A 25073-nucleotide genomic window follows, 5' to 3' on the forward strand; every position below is an offset into this window, starting at 1 on the left:
ATGTTAGCTATTTAATTAGCATTCACTCTGATTTGTTTGTGGGGAGGTTAATTGACTGCAGACAAAGAAGGGTCATCGCTCAGCGGTGGATCTTCTGCTTTGCATCCCTGGCTCAATCTCTACCCATCTCAAGTAGGGCTGGGGAAAACTCCTTGCCTGAACCCCTAGAGAGCCAGTGCCATCTTAACGGATGCTAGTGAAAATCCCCAGAGTGTGGGGCAGTTCATTCATGGAAAGCTGGCATACTCAGAGAACAAAAGAGAGCAGGGAAGGCAAATATCAAGTGTGTGAACTCAGAATTCTTCTTTGGGTACCAATGTGGTTGTGTAATTCACCCGACAATTGCCCGTGGTACATCTTTGTGCACAACATTGGACTGGGAGGGGAGATGTAGAATTCCTGGGTACAAAGTGGACGTTTTGTGTTTAGCAATCCAGAAGACAACACAGCTGTCAGTATATATATTAGTTCATGTACATAGCGGACAATATTAAGTGGAGGGAAGAAAGCTTCATCAAAAGATACACCCATTTTAATAAAGAATATGAGAAATTATTAAATATTACCTGCTCAGCCCATGCAGCATCCCAACATCTGTAGTATTTCATATAATCAAATTAATGTTGATCCAAGACATGAGAGTTATGGATACAAGGACTCTTATTGATTCAAAATCCAGGTGATCTATTGATTTTAAAACTGTGGCTCTTCTGGCCCTGTGTGTGTGTGTGTGTGTTTTTGTTTGTGTGTGTGTGTGTGTGTGTGTGTGTGTGAGAGAGAGAGAGAGAGAGAGAGAGAGAGAGAGATCATATGCATATGCATGTATCCATATATATATGCATAAACACATACATGTACATATACTTGTTGAGTATTTTCAGCTCATGGTCAATGATGGCCGCCTTCCGTGAATCATTGGCCTGCAACAGGCCAGTGGACAAGCTTATAGTTTGCTCTTGAATTTCCAGAAGTGTCACTAAAAGTAAAGTCACATTAGTTTTTGCAACTATATTATGCATCAACAAACATTACATGTTATTAATATTCTCAGAGTGGCAACTGATAATATTTCAACTGTCAAAATGAATTTTTGTAGTGCCTAAATACTTAGGAAGGCAATTTCTGTGCAGAGACAGCCTTCTGTCACAGATGTATATTTATGTGTTAGTCGTGAAAGGGTAACTTGTTGATTGCAAGACCAATTTCAGAAACGAACATGTTTGTTACAGGAATGTAGCGATACTACAGTATGTTAAGTATTTGGTGCTTTTATTGTTGATGATTAATGCTGGAAGGTTGTTTTTTTAATTATATGGTTGTCAATACACATGTCTTACAAAGATGTTCAAAGCAGCCTGGGAATTATTATTCATTACATTGTAACTGCATCCATTGGCTTTCCCTGTTGCGTTTTCCCTGCTTTTGGTGAAGCCCACTTTTGTTTGCAGATATACCGTATTTTTTGTTCTATAAGACTCACTTTTTCCCTCTTAAAAAGCAAGAAGAATGTGTGTGCGTCTTATGGAGCGAATGCAGGCTGCGCAGCTATCACAGAAGCCAGAACAGTAAGAAGGATTGCTGCTTTCACTGCGCAGCGATCCCTCTTGCTGTTCTGGCTTCTGAGATTCAGAATATTTTTTTTCTTGTTTTCCTCCTCCAAAAACTAGGTGCGTCTTGTGGTCTGGTGCGTCTTATAGAGCGAAAAATACGGTAAGTCAAATCTCCCACTGCTTGGGCTGCATTCGTATTTTAAAATCAGCAAATAGATTACTCAGGAGGGGAAGGGTTACGTCTAGATTCATCTTTTATGCACAGAAGTATTCCAAGTATTCCTTTTGTCACACAGGAGAGCCCATTTCAGGAATGCCATGAAGCACCCTCAAACCTGAAGTTATAAATAACAGTCCTTAAGATTTGCATAGCACTTTGAAGAATGGAAGTGCTTCCCATGCATTATCTTAGCAGCAATCCTTCCAACAGCCTTGTAAAGCAAGGACAGGGAGGCTGTGGCCCTCTCTAGGTTCCTGGACTACAACTCCCATCTCCCCTAACCATTGGCCCTACTGGCTGGGGCTGATGGGAGCTGGAGTCCAACAACACCTGGAGGACCACAGGCTCCCCATCCCTGCTGTAAAGTAAGCCAGTATTGTGGGGCTCATGGGGGAATGGACCCCTTTCTTCCTGGGCATGGGGATATCCAGGAGACCTTGGGCTGCAGTACAGAGTGTAGGTTCATGTACGGTCGCTTCTGTCTGACTTTGAGGCACATCCATGTGCTTCTCCCATCTCTGTAGCACCACCAACGGAAGAGGTGGTTCGATCAAGCCATTGTGTGTCACACAGCTCTCGAAGGCACAGAAGCCCGGTTTTGATTGAACATTGACCAGACAAGGCTTTTATCATCATTGTTGATAAAGAATTGTGTGTGATCACATGGGATAAGACTCGCCCAGCCAAAGGCATGCAATGGGACGGGAAAAGACACAGACCACCAGTTTTGTGCTCCATGGTTTATTAATCACTTGGCAGAGCCAGGGGCGTGCTGGGGTGGGAGGGTCAGGGGCACACAGCATCTCTCCATCTCCTCCCTCCTCTTTCACTCACACACCCACCATTTATTTTCACACTCTTGCTCTCTCTCCCCCCAAATCCATCACCTGCCAGTTCCTTCTCTTCTCTTCTCCAGCTCCTGTAAATGGCCCCTTGTATGCAGCAGCCCCTACAAGAGAGATTGGGATCTAGGATGGGGATAACACTCAAAACAGGGATGCCTCTAGCTGGCACCCGTTGGCGCTGTTCTTCCCCTCCTTGGTGCTTGGGGCTCACACCCCAAGTCTAGGAACTTTGCTTTGCAGCAGGTGTGGGTTCATTTACCCTAAGCAGTCCCACTCACTTCCTCCTTTAAGGGGGCCCAACCCTCCCAGCCCTCTGCCCGCTGCCCTGGCAGGAAATCCCAGCATGGGTGGGAGGGTAAGCGCTTGTCTGCAAAACTGCGAGCTAAGAATATCAGGAGAGCTGCTTCCTTGGAGGGACTGACATTCACGGAAGCTAGAGATAACAAGCCCCTCCCCACAACCCTCCAGGCAAGGAGTCCTGCTCCACTGCAGGAGGTGGGGTGAGGAGAGGCGCACTGTGGCTTTGGTCTCGGAGGCAAGGCTGGGCAATTGGCTCATCTCCGTCCTCTGGGCTGTGCCAGCTTCCCCTGCCTCCTTCCCCTGTCCCCTCATAGCCTGCAGACCAGGCACATTTCCGCTGCAGCAGACGGGCCTTGAGGGGACAGGGGGCCTGTGGCGGCACTCAGGCTGGGGGTGAAGCTTCACACATGGCTGTTGTCTGGGCATGTTGGTGGGGAGTCAGTGCCTGCATGGTGCATGGGTGAGAGATCGACACTGCAGGCGGCGGCTGGAGCTTCAGACCCTATGTAGCAGGAAGCCTCCCCACCCCCAACACAGGAAGGGCACAGGAACATACGCATTGATGCACACACACACACATACACAGCTGCCCCTCTCTTTCAATCTTCCTAGCCACATCCACCTGCAGCTTCTAGGACAGGAAAAACAGAAGGGGAGCAGAAAGAGAGAGGCGTTGGGAAATGGGGTGCAGGGAGAGCCATGGGCACGCACACACACACACACACACACACACGTGTGTGTGTGTGCGGCTGTGTGTGTGAGGTTTTCCAAGTGGTGCCGTCACAGAATGGGTGAATGGGAGACTGCGTGGGAGCTAGCGACCCCGGGCCTTTGCACGCGGTAGGGGAGAGGGTTTTGAGATGCGCCAGTTGCCTCTCTGGGGATGAAAAGATCTACAGCATTTCATGTTGCTGCTGGAGGGCTTCGCTCACCACCTAGACAAAGGAAGAGAAAGAGAGAGGGATTCAGTCCTGATGCACACCATATCTTTAAAACACATTCAACGCGACTTCCCCCAAGGAATCCTGAGAACTGTAGTATTACAGGGTTGCAATTCCATGCATCCTTAAACTACAGTTCCCAGGATTCTTTAGGGGAAGTCGTGCACTTTAAATGTGCACTGGGTGTGCCTTAAATGAATGGTGTGGATCTGCCCAAAGGAAAAGCCTGGCTACCTCACATGTCTCTTATAATCAGTTAGGTCCTGAGCCCGCTCCCCCCACCGCCACTGAGTCCTTGGCATACAGACCTCCCTCTCCCTGCAAGCCTAGGCATCTATAGCTCCTGGGGAAAGAGAAAGCTAGCTAGAGGTATGTCCCTGCTAACTCCCATATCTCCCTATGTTGGGAATGGCTATTTGTTGCTGAACTGCAGCAGCATTCCTAAGAACAGGCCATGCTGGCTGAGGGCACTAATGGATATTGGGAGTCCAACATCCTATAGAGGGCCATAGGTTCCCCATCCCTACCCTATATTGCACCCTCAGCAGATTTCACTTCAGCTGTCCCAATTCCAGAGGGAGGAGGAAGAGAGAACCAGAACGCAAGCCTATTTTGACCATCGGTTGGCATGTCTCCCCCATTCCACCTCCCTGGCTTCTCCAGGTCTGCCCACTCACCTCCCCATCGCGTGTCTCAATGGTTTTGATGGTCACTGTTTTTTTGGTGTGGACCTCAGAGCCTCGCTGCTCTGGGCTGGTCTCTGTACATAGGAGAGAAAAGAGACATCAGCTGCTGGTGGTTGTGCTCAGGTTGGTGTATGAAGATGGAGCAAGGTCAATAAAAAGCATCAGGCTGTGGCTGAGAGCCTCTTCCTCCTAGAACCTCTTTCATAACATGCCAGTCCTTGCACAAGCCTCCTCTTCCTGGCGGTAGTATCAGCTTCCATCCCTAGACCAGCTCATCTTTCTACAAGTTCCATCTCCCGCTGTGGTTTCAAAAGTCACTAAGAGAGGCACACCTTCCTCCGGTCCACATGGGCACATGCCTCTGTAGGCGTAGACACATTCAGTTGTGAGTACCCCACAACCACTGTGCATATTCCCCCATTTAACCCTGCCTTTGTTTTCACTTATCCCGTACAGTCAAACCTTGGTTCCCGAACGGCTTGGTTGCCGAACAAATCGACTCCTGAATGCTGCAAACCCGGAAGTAAGTGTTCTGGTTTGCGAACGTTTTTTGGAAGCCGAATGTCCAACACGGCTTCCTCTTGAGTGCAGGAAGCTCTTGCATCCAATTGGAAGCTACACCTTGGGTTTTGAACAGTTTCAGAACAGACTCCCAGAATGGATTAAGTTGGAGAACAAAGGTACTACTGTATATTAACTTAGAAGACGGTCACATTATGGAAATTGCAGAACAAAAAGGAGTCCCTTTCCTTCCCTGTTCTCTCCCAGCTTCATCTTATGGATGCACACACACTGATGCAAACACTCTTTTGCCACCTTGGCACACAGTGCATTTATTCATTTAAGCACAGACCACCTTTGGCATTGCTCTAGCACAGTCTTCCCTAAGGATGTCCTCTCCAGAAGTCTGGGACTGCAGCTCCCATAAACTCCAGCTAGCATGGCGTACGATCAGAGGTGATGGGAGTTGTAGTCCAGACCACAAGTTGAAGAAGGTGGCTCTGGCATCATCCAATCAAGGGGGAAGTCATGACTGTCCAAAAATCTGGCATGAACGTAAGTCACCCCCACATCGTGCACCTCCTCTTTCCCTTCCCAACCAAATATAACACTACCCACTTGTGGCAAAGCAAGCCATCTCCAAACCCAGCTGCTGGCTCAGCTACAGCAGCAGCTCCAAGCCAAGGTCGGAGTCAGAATTGGAAACAACAACAATGATACTGATTTGGCTTTGAACTTTTGCCAAATGAACTGTTTGAATAACCTATTATTGAATGAATAATCTTCTAAGGGAACGTGCATTTGCGTGAAGAGCAGAAGTCTCAGAACACAGAATTGAATGATGATATGTGATGGACTTGCAACAGTTTGTTACATAGCTAAAATAACATGTCATGGTATTGAGTAACTATTTCATTGTATTGAATTTCAGCCTTTATAATTTAGTTTTATACATGGGGAGTTGTTGTTGCTTTGATATATTATTTGAAAAGCAGTGGTCATCTCTGCTGGCATCAGCTCATGATGTCAGTGCAGAACAAATGCGTCAGAAGGACATTGGGGGCACTCAGAGCGGGAGATGGGGTCTGTTCAGCTCAGGAGGCAGTCAGAACATCTCCAGGTGGAACTACTTGTTGTGTACAAATGCATGTAACAGAACACCAAGTGTTAGTTGTAGGATTTTCAGCTGTAGGGCAAATCCGTTTTGGAGGTGGATTTGAAATCCAGAAGTGGAGGGTGGAAGGAAATGCTTCATCCTTCCTCCACCTCCTTCTCTTCCGCTGAAACTTAACCCCTAGCCTTAACCAAGGTACTACTTTCAGTCCATCTACTGGGTACTTTCAGCCACATTTACCCTTGCAAATGCATGTCTGGAACTTGGGGGGGGCATGTTGGGAGAGGCACAATTTTTAACAGAAAACACCCCTCCCTCCCCACTTTGCCCTCCAAATGGCTCCATTCCCTTGCATATGCTGGTGCTGGCAGGGATATTTAGCATGTAACTCACCACCATTTGACGCTCCCTAAATTGGGACTGACTCTTCAACTGCTGCTCCCCTCTTTTTTTCTTTTTAAGTGAACACATTAACATTCCCCGTCCCCCTTTCTTTTACCAAATGCATAATGCACACAGGCATTGTGTAACGTACCTCGGAAGTTGATTGCAGAAAAAGTCTGAATGGGCAGTGAAATTCTACACAGAAAAGGAGAGGAGGAGAGTCAGTTCAGCCATGGACATCTTCCTGCTCAGACTCCCTTTGGTCTAACAGCCCTGAACCAACAATCACTATGCTGCACCTTCCACTTCTCTTTATGAAGTTGAACAGATTGTGTGCCTTTTGCTCATTTACTGGAAGATCGTTTCCAGTTCTCTCATCATGATTTCTAAACCTGCTCCTCACATCATCCAGCTTCATTCTAAAACATGGTTGTCAGTACACCAACATATTTAGCAAAAGGGGAAAAACAAGGTGCAATTTGACCTTTGAGATACTAGCTAGCCTCTTTCTTTCACAGCTGAAGGTTAACTTATGGCTTGTCCACACGTCCACTTGCCCTATGCCTAGAAAACACAGATCCGAATGGTTTTCTGTTTGCCCCACAGCTTTCTCCAGGAATACCTGCTCTTTGGCATTGAATCAGAGGAAAACCCAACAGACGTTTGCTTTGATTCAACAGTAAAGATCAAGTTTTCCCAGGGGACGTGTGGGACAAGTAGAAGTCTGGATGAGCATTAAATCATATGTCACCATAGAAGAGCAAATTTTCTTCCCAACTACGGTACCTCTTTGCTGTTAGGAAACACAAGGAATATAATGGGCCTTTGTGCCTCACCACCACACTAGGACCAGAGGGTCAGCTGCTCAGAATCTGCTGCTTGCAGTGCCTCAGAGCAAATATATCTGGGATTAAACTGTCAGACAGTGCCCAAATGCATGTCCCAGGCCTGAAAAATTGCAGGTGGGGGGGGGAGCACTCACCTGCTTTCTTCACCCTCCAGCAGCTTGCGGTAAGTGGCAATCTCAACATCAAGGGCCATCTTGACATTGAGCAGGTCCTGGTACTCGCGCAGGTGCCTTGCCATCTCATCCTTCAAGTGTCGGATCTCCTCTTCAAGCCTCTGGATGGTGTCCTGATAAGTGCCGGCCTCGCCAGCAAAACGTTCCTCCATCTCCCTCATCTGTCTCATCAAGGAGTCGTTCTGGAAGCATAAGATGGGGAAATAAGCACTTCAGAACCTCTGTATGTGTCTGCGTAGGAGAACAATAGTCACGTCTCAGATTCTTTGTTCTCTAGCTGCAGTTGTTATCTGATGAAAACCATAGCAGCAGGATGAGGATGGGTTACAGCATTTTAGAGGAGCAAGAACTAAACTTGATGAATGAGGGGAAATTGCAGAGTGGAAGGACAGGATTGGCAATCAAGAAAGGAGGCAGGACTCAAGAAGCCAGAGCTTCCTCAAAAGCCCAGAAAAGAACAACTCTGTTCCACCTCCAGTATGCTGAATTTCAAGGAAGTGCAAAACAGACCCTCCAGATTTTGTGGGATGACATATCCCATTGGACATGGGAGGTAGATTCCAACATCTGGAGGGCTCCATATTGGCTACCCCGATCTCTATTTTGACTGGCAGGGACTTTAGTATCTCATCCAGAGGTGTTTACTAGTCCTTCCACATGAGATCCTTTAGCTGTAGATGCCCGAGATTGAAGCTGGGACCTCAGTTGTGCATAATATGTGTTTGATCATTGCGCTACAGGCCCTCTCAAAAGGGCTACGAATGGCAATCACATCAGCCATCAACACAGAAATGCAGCCTGGTAAAATCAAGAGTCCTTTTTGTGTCTTGCACAGGTCTCTTACACCTCACTATCACTAATTAATGACATTAGTAAAAAGTGATTAACACCAATTGCTGTGGGGGCAAATGTTGCTCAATGGGAAATACTTGAATACGTGATCTGACTCTGCCATCAACTTGGCATGGCACCTCACCGTGCCCTTGAGTGCGTCAATCTCACAGGTGTATGACTGTATCTGGTGCCGATATTCCATCATCTCCTGCTTGGCTTGGCGCAGGGCATCATTGTTCTTATTTGCCGCCTGGGTCAGGTCAGACACCTATATGCAGAGAGAAGGGATAAGATAAGGTGTGTGTGCAGATTAATATAAGAAACAAACCTTTACCATACCATAAGCAGCAGCCCACACAAAGCTCCCCTGACCCCACTGCCAATGCAACTTGTTTCTTAGGAGAGTGGGTGTCCCATACCTTGGACTTGTACCATTCCTCAGCTTCAGAGATATTCTTTGCAGCAATGGTCTCATACTGGGCACGGATATCACGCAGTGCTGCTGTCAGGTCTGGCTTGGACACATCCATCTCCACCTGGACTTGCTGCTCTTGTAGCTGTGATTGCAGCTCTCTGATTTCCTGGAGGAACCAATGGCAGCAGAAGATCAGGACCAGTGCAAGTAGGGCTAGACTGAAAGTCTTATAGCATAGTAACATGTTCCCATACAACCCCATGTTCCACCCACATCCCTATAGCTAAACCTCCATCTCCACTCCTACTTAGTCACCATCCCCTTCAATGACTCCCCCTCTTTCCATCTGCCACTCCCCCTATGGCAGTGCTTTGTAAAGGCACTTACAAAGGTACACACTTACCTCTTCGTGCACCTTTTTGAGGAATGCAATTTCTTCCTGCAGTGACTCAATACGTCTCTCCAAGTCAATGCGGGCCAGAGTGGCTGCATCAACATCCTGTGATGGCAGAAAAAAAGGAGACTTGGTTTCAAGGGTAATAAATGCAATAGAGGCTGGCCACTATTTTAGGGGGTGAGGTGGAGAGGAAGGAACTCCAGGTCCTTGAAGAAACATTTATTTCAGGCCTGACATGTTTTGGAATAATACTTATTTGGAGGCACATTCTGAATAGCAAATCCAATGAAGTGCATCAAACCACCATAGTAACTCTTCCAAAAAGCACCTTTTTTAGAAACTAGAACCAGTTGCCTGTGCAGACAGGTGCCTGCATAGAAGCAACACCCAACTACAAAGGCTACTGGTTCTAGTAGTTTGTGTAGGTGTCATTTTGGATGCTTTTTTCCAATACAAGTTATCATAGTGGTTTACGTACTTGATCAGGAGTGCAAATCTCCCAAAGGATTATTCCAAAATGTGTTGGGCCTGAACTAAATCTTTATTCAAGCACTTCCTCTCAGTGATACTTTCCCAGTGGCACAAATATGTTAACGGGGAAAGATGCTTATGTTTAACTATTTGCTTATGAAAAGACCATGAAGCTGCCCCTCCGATCGCTAACTAACATCATCTGGGAATTTAGCCAATCGTAAGTTTAGGAAATGTGTGGGACGAGATCCCTGAACTAGGAGCAGGACACTCATTTTCTGGCATTCATGCCTGACCCCACTGAACACCACTTAAAGGGAGCTGATACATTTATTATATCGTTGTTGTTGTTGTTGTTGTACCTCCCTTAATCTGAAGATCTGTACCCATGAGGGAGCCCCTCAACACCCATTTTGCTATAGGTACCCCAGAATGACTGAAAACATCAGTCCAGAACGAAACTTCACACCCAAAGGTTATACATGTTGGATTGTTAACTGATGTTGCACTATACAGTGAGAAAGAGAGAGAGAATGTAAAACAGTAGAGGGCGCTGCATTAATTTAACGGTGACACTAAACTTTAGGAAGAAGCTGAGCAGAAGGGGCGAGAGAAGCAATACATTCTCCCCAGACCTTGCGAATGCTCCTACAAGGAAAACTTTGCTCTTTGGAATATGGTGCCCAAACAGCCTCTGTCAGACAGTGGGACCATTGACTTTCGATGGAGCAAGACTCGCTCTGCTATTTCATGAGCATTTTTCTCATTCACACCCACTTACCCACCCCAACTGACCACACCAGAGGCAACCCAGGTAAGGTCTGGACTTACAGCTCGGAAAGCAGCCAAGTTGTTCTCCGCTTCTTCCTTGAGATGAATCTCCTCCTGCAGCCTGGGAGAGTGAGCCAGAAAGGAGGGGTGTCAGACTGACAGATGAACCAGGCCCTCCAAGGCCTGGATATATAACACTGCATTGCACACACACATCCCAGGGGGCTAAAGCCTGTGTGTGGCTCCCCCAGAGCCCGTGACCTGTGACTCCATCCAAGCAGCAGGAGTAATGTGTGTGTCTGGAATGAGCGATTCTCTTGCATTCCAGGGGGTGGAGTGGGATCTGGCTGGGAGCCAGGCAGGGATGGGAGCTGGAACATGTCCTCTCATTGCCTGTTATAGTCAAAGGCCCAGGCACAAAAGGCATGAGCTCACTCGTGGATAATGCTCACTTCCCTTTCCCTTTTAGGGTAGCAGTGCTTGGCTGCACAGAGCATGGGACAGGGCAGAGACTACAAAGAAGAATCATGGAACAAGTGCTGAGAGGGGAGGGGTCTCCAGACTGGGATTCCAGGGAATAATGTGAACCCCCAGCCTGGGGTACTGGGAAATGGCAAAGGCATGGCACGAGCTATAAAGATATGGAGACAGGTGGAATGCCATTGAGGTGCCAGAATGCCAGGGATGGTCTTCCAGGCGTTTTGACATGGAAGATGCGTGACATCACCTAGGGGGAGATTTGGACATTAAGGGCCGGCTGTGGGCATCTGAAACTCTGATCACAGACAGCACTGGGATCCAGTTTCTGGCAAATACTGACCCCTTTACTATTGAACTCCACACACCAAGCCCCCACATACTCTACAGTGGCGGCTGCAAGGCCCTGGCCCCAGACTGTTCTAAGCTTCTGACATTCAGGACCAGACTGGAAACAGCTACCTATGACTACTACAGCATCAGTGTTTGTGTAGTACTCTTGGTAGACTATCCTAATGTGGCTGATTTACTATACTTCCAACTAGAGTGGGTGCTCTAGCAGAGGGACCAGCTTCTTCCCTGTGGTTACAAAGGGCCATGGAGTTCCCAGTTCACTGCAAAAGTGCTCCATCACGGTCCATGCCTGCAACATACATTTAAAGCACTCTCATACTACTATAGCAGGTCTGACTTCCCCCAACTGTAGTTTGCTAAGGGTGCTGAGAGTTGTTAAGAGACCTCCTCACAGAGGTGCAGTTCCCAGCACCCTTGACAGACTACAGTTCCCAGGATTCCTTGGGGGAAGCCATGAAAGTGGTATAAGTGTGCTCTAAATATGTGTGGATGTGACCACAACTGGGGCACCAAAACGAGTAGGGCTCTTGCAACTTTCAAAGTTGCACAGAAGAGGGCAGTTCAGCGGGCGTAGCTTTGTCATGCAAACTTCCCCCAGTGTGGCCTGGGAGAGGTCTTTGCTCCCCGGGACCCTCTATCATGATTTCTCCTTTCTTTATCCTTCTGAAATGCCAGGATTTCCTGTCAACGTGCCCAGCCTTGATGGCTCAGCATTCCCTGTTTCCGGCTGTGCCCAGTTGTGCCCTGTCTGTCATAAGGGAGCTAAATCAGGAGGAGAAAATCTAAAGTGTCCGATTCCCTCAAGCTGGCCATGGTATGGGGGACTAGGCCTCATCCTTCATGAAAGGAAGATACTAAGATGCTTCCCCCTCAAGGGCCTACATTTCTAAGAGGCTGCTTAAACTTTCTCACCCCAGGCCCTGAATTATTACCCAGTATTACCCAGAATCCATTGCTACCTAGAAGGCTGCTTTAATGGAGAGGAGGCAGTGTTGAAGGAGTCCTTGCTTCACTGTTTGGTGCTGCTTGTGACTCACTTGCAGGCCTGAAGTTGACTTTATTCTTCTTCATTTTGACTCATGCTCAGAAGTCCTGTACCTAGTGATCTATAGGCTTCTTCTTGCCCTGACCTGGAATTTATGGTTTGTGGCTGCAACAGTGTAAAACCGGCATGGCAGGCAGAAACTGAGCAAGTCTGGCTTTCTCAGTGATTGCATCTCTCCACCGAAACAGCTGCATTTCTTGTGTCCTGTAGCTGCTAAAGATATAGTGCAACCTTCACCAGAGGTCTTGAATTAAACTGTGCAACCTTCACCAGAATTTTTGAACTACAACTCCTATCAGGCACAGCCAGCATGACTACCCTCCCTGGGGCAGATGAGAATTGTAGTCCAAACATCTGAAAGGTGTTGGTGAATGCTGGCATAGAGCTTCCCTCAGGAGAAAAAGGTGGAAGTCCCACCAGGGGCAGCTGCTCCTGTACTTGCATAGCCAACCCTTGGTATTGGGGGCTGGTACAGATGGGAACTAGGCCGAATAAATAGGATGAGCTGCAGGGAACGGTGCCCTTCCCAATAACAAGTAATGCTTTGCCGCTGAAGCGCTAGGAGAGAGATTGCTGAGAAGGAAATAAATCAGGATTGGCACCGGATGAAGACCTGTGGTCCTCTGGATGTTGTTGAAATTCTCCCATCACTCCTTATCATGGGCCATACTGACTGAGAAACTGGAGCCCAACAACCCATATAGCTCAGGGTGTACAACATGAGACGCTTAACCTCAAGGTTGTGGGTTCAAGCCCCATGTGGGGCAAAAGATCCCTGCCTTGCAGGGAGTTGGACTGGATGATCCTTGTGGTACCTTCCAACTCTACAATTCTATGAAAGAAAAAACTCATCTGGGGGGCTACAGGTTTTCCATCCCTGGCTTAGACAATTAATGATGTGCTGGGTATGTTAGCATCCTCACCACTGTACCTGCTGCAGCTCTTCAGCATAATAATTGAAGGACGAGAGCAAAATCAGGAAACAAGATCTTATGACCATCCCACAAATATTTGTGCACGTTTGGGGCATGTAGCTTGGAGCTGGTTATTTTTAAAGCCTACCCTATTCCTAAGGACCAGGGTAAAGGTTACAATGTTTTCTTATTTCAATTAGTCCTTACACCAATTGTTTGAGGTAGGCTACTATTATGGCCATTTTATGGGCCTGTGGTTGGTAGATCCTGTCTGGAGCTGGGATGTAAATGGACAGTTTGCAACAGACAGAGAAAAGGCTTAAGAGTGACCTTAGGAATGAGAGATAAGCTTAGGAGTAAGGTGCTCAGTCTCTTCAGCTTATCAAAAGAGAGGATAAGTGGTGATCTGATAAGAAGTGTAAGCAGCTATTTGCAGGCCAAGTGTCAAATGGTTTTCGTCTCAAATAGTGAGGGCATAACAGTCACTTTTGGTTGGGAATTCAGGCAATATTTATTCTCATGAGAGAACAAACCTCAGTGTCTAATACTGAAGCATTAAACACTACCTGCATGTGTGTGCATCTGATACAGGCATACATGTGTTCAGTTATCCACATCTTCCAAATCAAAACAAGAGTGTTTAACGAACACAATTTAGTCCCCTTAGCTCAATAAAAGCAGTGGTGGGGTTTCTTGGCTTGGGGACAGATGGCACAGTCTCATCAGCACACTGTGTCTTTAAAATATACAACTCTCTAAACTAGTGTAAAAATTTCTGAAGACCCTTTCATCTTAGACAGAAATAGTTGCACTTAAACCTGATTGTGCCTCTTTACAACAAATGTCTACGTTTTACCAAACCATCTGGGCTTCTTATGTTTATAAAGATTTAAAAGAAGCTTAAAAGTGAGAGGCAGGGCTGGTGCGGCAGAGGAGTCTGGACCATCACTTGACACACCCTGAACCCTGTTCTAAGAATAAGCATCTTGGCATGGGGTCTTGGAGCCTATATGGGGAAGAGATGCTTGGTTTTTGCTGTGCCTTAGGAAAATGACCCACTTGTCTGAGATATAGCACAGTCCTGGGGCATCAGTTATCTAGAAGCCTTCGGGTGTCAAGGCCTTTAAGATCAACTTTCTACAAAGAAGGAGAACGCCTAAATACCTTCCATGAAAGGGACTGGAGTCTTGGGCAAGGACTGGGGTGAGTGTTGATGGCAGTTTGGGCCAGAGTAGGGTAGTTTGGGGAAAAGGACAGCATGAGGGTGAAGGATGCCCAGTGCATAGGCAAGGCACTATCACCAGCCAAGGCCCTGGTCAAGGGTGGCAAAAGGTAGCGCAGCCTCTGTATTTCTTTTTGAAAGGCCAGGGATGGGAGATGATGACAACCGCAAAGTGAATATGCCCTGCCTTGCCCTGTTCACTCTGCTTCTGGTCAAGGAAGGTCTCTTGCTCAGGACAAGGAAAGAGCCCCAGCTACTCAAGCAAGCATGGGGAGGGGATGAGCTTAGCAAGGGCTGCTGGCACCTTAATCTCACCTCTGCTTCAGCTTCTGGAGGTCATCCAGCAGATTGTCCCTCTCCACATCAACACGTGCTCTCTGGTTGGTCAGCATCTCCACCTGGCGCCTCAGCTCCCGCAGCTCCTCTTCATAGATCTCGGCCACCCTCGTGGGTTCCTTGCCCTTGAGCCGGTTGACTTCGGCCACCATGAGTGCATTCTGCTGCTCCAGGTAACGCACCTTCTCAATGTAGTTGGCGAAGCGGTCGTTGAGCTCCTGCAGCTCCACCTTCTCGTTGGTGCGTGTCTGCAGGAACTCCTGGTTCATGGCATCGGCCAGGGAGAAGTCGAGGAGCTCGCCGGCACCCTGGTAGGCTGAGCGCAGTGGGGCCGAGTAGCTGGCTCGGAAGCTGGACAGGCTGGGTGGTGCGGCGCTGCGGGACACTTGGTAGACCCGAGAGGAGACGGAGCTGGAAGAAGAGCCCTTGCTACCGAAGGAGGCGCGCGGGAAGGAAGGTGAGGCTGAGCCAGCACCAAAGGTGCGGCGGTATGAAGAGAGTCTCTGGCTGGAGGAGTAGGACTGGCTCATGGTGGCGGCTGGACAGGACGGAGGCAGAGAGAGAACAGCTGCTCTGGGTGAGCAAGTCAGAGTCGGGACGGGGATCTGAGGTCTGGCTATTTGTATCCCTGAGTGTTGACATCATCCCACTGTTCCCTCCCCGTTTCCCCCTTGCCCTCCTCCAGCTCCCATTTTGGAACAGCTGTGGATTCCTCTTGTCAGTGAGAAATCTCTTGTGGGGCGGGAACAAGCCAGTCATGGGATGCAACAGTTCCGTTCTGCTAGGCAACGGCTAGGCCTCATCTGGGAGTGGGCCCAGATCATGCCCGTGGGCCCTGAGGACGATGGTCAAGGGATACTGTGAAGGAGGGGGTGAAGTGGAAAGTACCAGCTTTGGAAAGTGAAAGGGGATGTGAGATCACTGAAAGAATAGGTCAGGCTTGATGACGGGGGAAAACTTTCGGATATGTAAACAGCTATGCCAGGACCATGGTTTGGGAATAGGGGGAAAGAAGCAAACGCTATATTAGGACATTGAAATCCCACAATGAGAAACATAACAAAACAAACATTCAGTACAAAACCACACACAACCCTAAAGGTTTTGGCAGAGAAGCAAGTTCTTGGAATGAAGCCAAATAACTTGCAAAAAGAGGCAAAAAGGAATCTTTCCCAGAGTAGTTGAAGCATATTTAACCTGATATTTATTCCTAGCTAATGGACTAGATGGGTTCTGGATACCATTTCCTACTTATGGGTTTTAGTGCAGCCAGTTATCATGCCAGGGATTAGTCTTTATATATTTCCTCAGGCAAGTTCCAAGCTGTGGAGAGTGAGGGGAGTCAATAAGCCTGTTTGCTTTTTTTCCTAAAAATGTTTAGAGATACTCTCATTTTGACTCAAGAAAATCACCGTTTTATAGTTCAAATCGGGAAAAATAAATAGTAAATGGACAAAAGTACAAAGATTCACAGAATTTTTAGGTGTATGTGCACCCCCAGAAAAAAAAGCACTGCCTGTAATGTCCACAGGCTTCTAGTGCCCTTCATCTCACCTCATACAAAACCCAAAGGGAATTACGGTCTCCTAGGCTTATATTTTGAAACCAAAACTAAAAACCCAAAGGGCATTGCAATCTCCTGGGCTTAGATTATGAAACCAAAAACAAGCTATATGCCCAACAAGACTGAGGTATCCTGGCCTGTACTCCTTCGCCTCCCACTTTGGGGGCTGAGTCACTGGCAACCTCCTTGCAAGATAATACCAGCCTGCAGTGAATCACCCTGTTTGTCCATGTGCCCAGAATGGAGCCAGCCAGTGATGTCAGAGCCTATGCTCCCTGAATCTCCTCCCCCTTTGCATTCCCCAGGTGGCAGCCACTAAACCTAAATAGCCCTGCTGCTATGCTGCCTGCTTGTCAGAGTGCTATTCAGAGCCAGGGGGAAGAGGAGGGGCTGGTGAAAGTGAAATTAACCCTTTCTGCCCTTGCGGACATAAGAGTATTAGAAGAGTCCTGCTGGGCCAGGCCAAAGCCCTAATCTAGTCTAGCATCCTGTTTCCTACAATGGCTAACCAGATGCTTATGGGAAATCCACAAAGAGGACATAAGCCCAATAGCCTTCTCCCATGTGACTCATATCTAGAGGCACAATGCCTCTGATCTTGGTGGTAGAATATTGCCAGAATGGCGAAACAGTGATTGATAGCTTTATCCTCCATGAATTTGGCCAATCCCCTTTTAAAGTGACCTGAGGAATGGGGAAACTTCACACTGTGCATAATTTAATGCACCTCTGTCATGTCCCCTTCCTTGCTAACAAGGCCCTGACCTAGAGGCCTGTGATGCCATGGTTCTGAAGATGATGATTTCAATGCCACCGCTGAATTAATAAAAAGTTAGTAGACTACTTAATGACCCTCAGCAATTTTCAAGTGGTATTTAAAATGCAGTCAAACCAACAATTCATGTTTCTGCTAGATAGGCACAAGACAGGAACTGAAGCTCACAAGGTTTTCCTGTAAACTTGCTAGAGAGAACTCTGTGAGAGACATTCCCACTGTGCCCTGACAGGGGAAGCTGTTTATTTTCCTACCTGCCTGGGCACACCCCCTTCCTCTCTTTCCATCTTTTTCCCCTCTGCCAGAAATGTGAGAACATCTGCTGAGCTCCAACGCTCAGACTCCATCTTAAGCAAGACTTAAGTATTCATTATAACTGAATTACCATTTTAAGCCTAACTGAACAAAGCTGCTGTATGTGTTACTCTTCAGCAAGTATTCTGAGTGTGCAAATATTATTTTACCTTTTACAAGACTATGTGATTATTGCTTTAAGGGGGAGAAAAGGGGGAATACCAGGAGAATACAGTCTGCTTTAAAGCATCTTAAATTACTTAAGCTAAATGTCTAAAACTAGCCTATCTAAGCTTCCCTTTTAAGCTGCAAAAGGGATGGCACTCTGCTGAACTCACAAATGTGAGGAAGGAAGGATATCTAATAAATAAATCCCCTCCTAGCATCTATTCATATCTCTCAATGCACAGTCAGGGGTGAAAAGGTTATGAGAACTACTGGAATATATGGTATTGCCATTTTCAGGTGAGATGCAATCACATGCCAGCTGATTCAGGTTGTATCATTAAAGCTGATTTGGTGCTTTTGCTCAACAAACCTGTTTTACCCTCCCATAAGACTGGACTTTTTACGATAAGGAAAATGCACTAGAAAAAATAGAGGAGAATATTTGCTTGACACAATAACCGCTTGGACCCACGTTTTCTAGGCACAGGACAAGTGGCAATGTGGACAAGCCCAAAGTTAAACATGCAAAGAAATTCATATGAGAGAGAAGCATGAAGAGTCAGAATACAGTCATACCTCGGGATAAATACGCTTCAGGTTGAGCGTTTTCGGGTTGCGCTCCACGGCGACCTTGAAGTAATGGTGTGCATTACTTCTGGGTTTCGCCGCTTGTGCATGCGCAGACGGTCAAAATGACATCACGTGCATGTGCGGAAGTGGCAAGACGCAACCTGCGCAAGCGCAGACGTGTGTCGTGTCTTACGTTCTGTTCGGGATGCGACCGGAGCTCCGGAACGGATCCTGTTCGCATCCCGAGGTACCACTGTAACACTAAAATATGTGTGTATGTGTGTTTCACACATACACTTGAAAAGCAGTTCCTTACATACCCACAAAACCTACAATCATCTGACATCAATGGACAAGGATCCAACTGTGTGGTTCAGGTTTCCACACAGTGCAATGCTACCCCTGCAATATTCTGAACCACTGCAGGGGCCCTGATTTCCTTTCTGGGTGATCACCCTCCTTTACCCAAGTGACAGCGTAATATTTCATTGTCTTTCCAAGCTCAGTTCTACCTTTGTGTTACACTCCTCCTCCCCTCAATGACATCACAGTGCATTCCAGTACTTGGCACAGCAGGAAGCTCATGAGAATCCAAATACTTGCAATTGGAGAGGGGATGCCTGGGATGGAGAAGCCCTTTGCATGTCTTTAGGGAGTGGATGGAAACAGATTAAGAAGGCCAGCCACAGCCCACATCCTATGCTGCAAGAGGTATGGTGGACCAGGGTTAAGCAAAAGGCAGAGCTTGATCCACTGCTCGATTTCTGGTTGCTGGGATTCTTGGAAAGAAAATTAGATAAGGTTCACTTTGGTTTGATCCAGCAAGGCCCCCATGCTCTTAAGAAAGAGTACATACACCAGATTGCTCAACACAGCTTTCTTGTGCCTCTAATGTTAAGAGATGCCGAGTATTCATTCTCGCTTTGTAAGTACAGAGGTGAATGCCCATGGTAAATAACAGAATGTGGAGTGGCACTAGGTTCTCCATGAATCATGGGGAAGCACCTCGATTATCTCTGTCACATTGACTATGGAATAATCACAAGCTGATACAATTGCCATTTGCTCCAATTGAGCACCAAAGAGCAGATTTCCCTAGGGGAAAGCAGTGGGACCAGAGGAAGTGGATAAGCATGCTGCCCTGCTCAATAAAACCAACAATCAGAAGTGAGAGGGAAAGGGAACGGACTGTAATAGTGGAACAGTCAATGGTGGAGCAGCCATCATTTCTGTCTTGCAAGCTGCCGTTTTCACAAGGAGGAGAAAAGTCTAGAGTGAAGCTGCTGTGCATCAGCCTGACCTTGGTAGCATGGTTCACATTCTTCCCCCATCCCTGGAGCTGTGGCCCTGGAGGCAATGACCCTCTCTGCGACTGCCAGTGCCTCCTCACATCCTGGATCTCCCTTCCTCCACTCCCTCACAAATGGAGCACCTCTAAGGAGAGGGTAAGTCTGGGGCTCATCCCACTGCTGCAGCCTGCGCCTTCTTGCCTGACTGTAAAAGGGAAGGTATTTCCAGATGGGGATTGTCTCATCCCAATGCTGTGCGGGAGGTGGAAATAATGGAGATGGAGAAGAAAACAAAGCACAGGCTCCAAAGCAACCACCGTTCCCCCCTCCCTCTCCCCTCCTCCTTCCCATTCATCCATGATGCCTGCCTCCTCCTCCACAGCCTTCTTCCAGCCTTGACCTCTTCTTGCTCCCTTCCTAACCCTTCCTCTCCTCTCCTTCCCACTTCTAGCCTCCAAAACACAAGGCCCCCTAATAAGGAATTATAGGGCTGAATGACCAGATAGTGTACTGACACTGTTTTTAATATGGCTTTTGACAACAAAATGGATCCTTCAGAAGACCTGCCAGCTCGGGTTCTAGTTAAAGACGTGGGAGCTGAAGAAAGGATGGGGTTTTTTATTGCTTGCTTTAGAATAAAATGCATCCTTATATAGTTACAAGCAATCTTGTTCCCTTGTGTTTTTCATAAATGGAGCCCGTAGACGCAAAAGAGATGTAACTAAAGCAAGGGAGATACTGTTGAAGGGTGGTAATTTGCGTCTGCTGCAGCTCTCACTATGATTTATGCATGACAGTGTTGGCTGGTGATTGAGTGGCAGAATAAGAACTGTCTGTGATGTTACTGAGCACTGTTGCTCTGCATGCATAAGCTTCTGGATGATGCACATTCTTGTATTTGTTTAACTGTATGAGAACCTTTGCAAATGTTCAGGCCATGGAGGCCAATCTGACCTACAGACTAAAGAAAAAATAGTTTAATTGCAAGTACAGAATTTAACATACTGAGAACATGAACGGAGACTTAGACTTGGCTTCTTGGAATTAACTGCATTGTCCAGTATGGACTTCAGCAGACTTGAAAGCTGCTACTTTACCATCTGAAAGTGTCTGATCATCTATACTGGGCTAGATGATAGTTCAGTATCATCTAGCCCAATGGTCTAATTCAGTATAAAGGCAGCTTCTAAGTTCCAAAAAGGTCTGGGGCTTGGGAGCCATGGGCCACCCCCTAACAACGCCCTTGTCTGCTGGGTTTTGGAAAGCTGAGACCTCAATATGTGGCAAAGGGCGAGTTATGAGCAGGGGGAAGGGAAGGGGGAATTGAAATTAGAGCTGGCGTCAGCCACACCCCATCCAAGCAGTACATCCCAGTGCCAAGGAGACATGGGGCAGACAAGCTGGTTTCTGCCAGGAGTTTGGGTGGGGGGTGATTTATGGAGAAGGATTCAGCCACATATGTTCATCTTGGGGATGGTCAGGTGGGGGGAAGGGAATGAAATGAGAGGTGGCCAATACTGCCTGGGTGTGGAGCACTAGCATCTCCTATGAGCCTACATGGCTTTCATTTCAGCCTTCTTCTAAGGAATAGGTCTTGCCAGCTGGGTAGGCCAGTCACACCAGGGGCTCTCAGATAGGCTCAAGAGTGCTTTCTGTGGCAAATCCTTAGGATGGGAAGGAGAGAGAGCATCCTGCTTACCCGTCCCTCCCCAGAGACCAAGGTAGCTTTCTTTTCTCTTTCAAACCTATTTACACACACACACAAAACACACACCATGGACCAAATTGATATGGGGGAAATTGCCTATCAGTCTGGCAGAAATGCACCCAAGACCCCCAAACACCATAGTTATGAAGTTTATTTAGAATAGTAAAACCAGAATAGTACTTTAAAAAGAAAGAAATTGTTTCATTTCAAGTCTAATGCAGCTACTTACAAATAGGCTTCTGGTCTCCTCATGTGCATCGGTGTAGATGGTCAATGAGGGAGGGGGAATTTGAGGGGCATAGAACTGTTGGGCAACAGCCATCTTTTAGAGTATCTGACCCAGCTGTGCCTTGATTGACAGGTGACTGTGGCCAGCCAGTCACAAGTCAGTCACCTCCATCAAGAAGATGGCTTGATGTCTTTTGGAAGTTGGGAGATGAGCTATTGTGGTGTTAACTGCTGCAATATTTCTCTATCTTCCTGCCAGACAGAAACCTATTCTATGTACTTGAGAGAACTGACTTCTCCCCTAAGACAGACCCAAATTGGGCCCTAATTACACTCATGTCACTTCTCCTGACTCCCATCATTCCATCTACGTGCTCCCCCAATGTGGATGGATGGGTGCACCAGGAAGGGAGCCATCTGGAGGGAGAGTCATAGCCAGGATATGAATGTAAGAGAAAGTATGCTTAAAACAGCTGAAACCCTGTGTGTGTGTGCGTGTGTGTGTGTGCGCGCGCGCAAAATAAATACTTCATATTTATTTGAGCTATTTTTATGGGAAATCACCAAAAACTACACTGCCAACATGGATTGCCATGCGTCCGGATTTTCCCAGACACTGTTTCTGACTGCGGTATTCCAGATATGTCTGGGAATTTCCGGGCGTATGGCAATCCTAAATATTCCCCCTGTGGATAAAATGGGACAACCCATCCTGCCATGAGCTCACTGGAGGATACAAATGTGATGTGAGAAATATATAAAAGGACTTCCTACACAACCAAGTTGCCCCTTGGCAAGTTCCTGATAATATTCACATACAAGGAAGAAGAGGGAGTCCCTGGCAGCATCCACCTAAAGTGTCGTTTCATCTGTGCAGGGCAGAGAATAAGAATGAGTCTCTTATGAAACATTTCTCTGATTTTGTGTGTGCCTCTCTAGCTGTTCACTCTAGTGGTTACTCAAGCACTCACTCTCATAAGCAGTGGAACTTGGGGGTCCTGCTGCAATCTCTGGCAGCAGCTGCTACACCCTTCTACACACCCTGCTGCTGCAGTATTTCACATTACAACATCTTCTGTGATTTAGGCCACTTGTATGAACTGTTTAATGTGCAAAGAATATAGAAGTGACAATGGGCTCCTCCAGATGACCTGTTTATTGAGCATTCATCCTGATTTGCTTACACAAAGAAGTCTGATCTTCATTGTGAATTCATTCTGATTCGTTTGCAGGGAGGTTATATGAAAATGAGCATTTGTCCTGATTTGCTTGTGCCGTGGTGTCTTCCTGGTTCTGATCTGTTCACCCCATACTTTCCAGTGCATTACCTTATTGCTTTCCTAAGTGTATTTGTTGTGCCAGGGAGAGAGAGTGCTTTAATTCACTTCAGTTGTGCAAAGCTAAATCTCCAATATGCATTAGCTCCCCTCCTACGAAATACTGACAGTCTGGCATCAAACCAAGTACAGTAATATAAATCTGATTTGTATAAAATGCACACATTTCCCAAATAGTTCAAAGCAATGCACAACATAAAAGGTTACAATCGCAGAAACTATTGGGGAGGGGGGAACGCAACTGCCTTTATAATCTGTACAATATTCGGTGCTGCCATCCTTTTCTAAAGCAGGACTATAGCATGCCTTTCCCACGTCACTCCTCAACGACTGTGTTTATTGGCTCCTCCAAGGTGGTTACTGCTTTCATTCACTTAGCTCTATGTGGGGTTGGTATCCTTTATGACTATCCCAGCAGGGAAGAATGGCCAGGCCATGTTCTACGTTGCCTGCTTGGCCTAGCCTAGCCCCAAACAATCTCATATTTAGACAATGAGTGCAAGGGAGCAAGGCAGCAGAGACACTTCCAACTTAGGGAAATTTTCTGTGGAGTTTCATGTCTGTAAAAGGAGCGGGAGTCAGAAGCTGAAAAGGAGGCAAGTGATGTCCCGTGTTTCTCTCTGATCTTATGCATACAGCTTGAATGAGGCAGAGGAAGCCCCATCAGGGAATATGGCCAGGGATGGGACATTGAAACCTTTTGGCTCTTCAGGCTAATGCCTAGGCCCTTGGGTAACACCAGCTGCCTTGTTTTGAGTAACAAAGCATATAACTTTAATACATGTATATAATTCTATCCATGTTTAATTGTTTTAAAATAATTGTTTTTATCTTATGTTTGTACCAGTTCTTGTTCTTATCTGTAAGCTGCCTTGAGTCCCATCAGGGGAAAAAGCAGGGTATAAATAAATATATCATAATATCAGTTAATATTAACCAAGTGGTCAGAAGCCAAGAAGGAACAGGATCCTCACTTTATTATTGACTCTCATGGGATGTTTAGCTGCCTTATCACAGAGCTAGGAGGGGTACATTTAAATCTCTTTGAATTCTGCTTAGGATTTCAGCACCTTGGAGAATTGGATGTCATCCACAAAGTGGGTCACCTCACCTCGACTCCAGATCTTTTATGAACAAACTAAATGGCACCAATCCCAGTGAAGATCCTTGGGAGAATCCACAGAGAAACTCCACTGCAGAAACAGATCTTTAATTCTGACTGTCTGCCACTTGACATACAGGTTCGTTTTCTACATGCAAGCAGCCATAGAAACAGGGGCCTTCAGTGCAAGTAGGCAACATGGAACTCCACACAGTGAGGCACTTGTGCGAGTGACGTCCCTATGGTTTGACACAGTCTTCCCCCAAACTGATGCCCACCAGAAGTTTTGGACTACAACTCCCATCAGCCACCTCCCATGATGAGGAAGGGTTGGGTTCCGTTTTTGGTCCCAGATGGACCAAATATTCCAGATGGAATATAATTCCATAATAGTTGTTGCCTGGGTGTGTGAGAGAATGAATGGTGAGTGGGTGTTTGTACATGGATGAGAGAGGAGGACTATGGTGTGGTTCTGGCCCTGCTTCTTGCTGGTATGGCCTTCAAAAGATTACCCCAAGGGAATGTGGCCCTTTACAGAAGAAATGCTCTCAACACTGCCTTTTCTACCTGCTGCCTTATGCTGTCACAGCCAGGCGTGATCGAAGTAGCAGAAATTACTCCATTTGGACCAGATTCTCTGATCTGTGGTGATCTACAGCTTGTATTTCCTCAGTGCAACTATTTGCTTTTACTTTATATATCAAACCCCACTTCCTCTGTGCTTTAAAGCACTTTAAACAGCTCTGATCTGCTTTCTCCTAGAGCTTCAAGATATCAATAAATCCTAAATATTTCTGACAGGTCTTAGGAATGTTTCTTCCAGGGAAGCCTGGATGGGTCTGGTCTGAGAGAAAAACCATTCATTTCATGGAAGATTTGCAAGGTGTGGTGGGAGTCAAGGTTTCGGCAAGCAGAGAAGCATCTGCAGGGCTCAGCAATGCTATTTGAGATGAGAAGGGAAGGATGTGTGCCCCTCAGATATGTAGAAGCTGCAAGGACAGATGGAGGCTTTTAGTGCCAGTAGTGGGGCAGTTAGAGCTGGACCTTGAGGCCAAAGTCCAGGCAGAGAGTGGCAAAGGATGGGCACAGTGGCAAGCAGGCTTCCTATCAGCATCTACCCCAGCACAGGCATGATGGGACCTGCCAGGAATGATGCTCTGCAGAATCATTTTTTTTCTTAATAACATTTTATAAACTGGACTGGCTGCCCAGGCATCTACATGGCTATAGGCATTAATTT

At 46.8% G+C, this 25073-nt stretch overlaps 1 protein-coding gene and 2 long non-coding RNA genes across 3 annotated transcripts; 2 read left to right on the plus strand and 1 right to left on the minus strand.

Annotated features, from left to right (window-relative positions):
• Positions 1 to 68: 68 nt before the first annotated feature.
• On the plus strand, positions 69 to 2753 carry LOC310693042. Its single transcript, XR_014518977.1, has 2 exons — positions 69 to 1455; positions 1716 to 2753. It is a non-coding gene; the product is annotated as an uncharacterized lncRNA (long non-coding RNA).
• Positions 2496 to 16932, minus strand: DES (desmin). The gene is made up of 9 exons (XM_083473752.1): positions 14778 to 16932; positions 10511 to 10571; positions 9215 to 9310; positions 8816 to 8977; positions 8539 to 8664; positions 7524 to 7744; positions 6693 to 6736; positions 4534 to 4616; positions 2496 to 3850 (listed from the first exon to the last, which is right to left on the minus strand). Exons 1-9 carry the CDS (start codon positions 15326 to 15328, stop codon positions 3809 to 3811), a joined length of 1386 nt encoding a protein of 461 aa, XP_083329878.1. The 5' UTR covers positions 15329 to 16932; the 3' UTR covers positions 2496 to 3808.
• On the plus strand, positions 15627 to 24633 carry LOC310693068. Its single transcript, XR_014518982.1, has 3 exons — positions 15627 to 15731; positions 21701 to 21842; positions 23791 to 24633. It is a non-coding gene; the product is annotated as an uncharacterized lncRNA (long non-coding RNA).
• The last annotated feature ends 440 nt before the right edge of the window (positions 24634 to 25073 follow it).

This window comes from Podarcis liolepis (genome assembly GCF_965112155.1).
Source record: "Podarcis liolepis genome assembly, chromosome: 1".
NCBI lineage: Eukaryota > Metazoa > Chordata > Lepidosauria > Squamata > Lacertidae > Podarcis > Podarcis liolepis.

Excerpts from the sequence above, each read along its gene's own strand:
- DES (XM_083473752.1), bottom strand. The coding sequence starts at position 15,328 with ATGAGCCAGTCCTACTCCTCCAGCCAGAGACTCTCTTCATACCGCCGC. Across the intron at positions 10,572-14,777 it reads CTCCAGAAGCTGAAGCAGAG|GCTGCAGGAGGAGATTCATC; the intron begins GTGAGATTAAGG and ends TCACTCTCCCAG. Across the intron at positions 3,851-4,533 it reads TTGAGACACGCGATGGGGAG|GTGGTGAGCGAAGCCCTCCA; the intron begins GTGAGTGGGCAG and ends TCCTTTGTCTAG.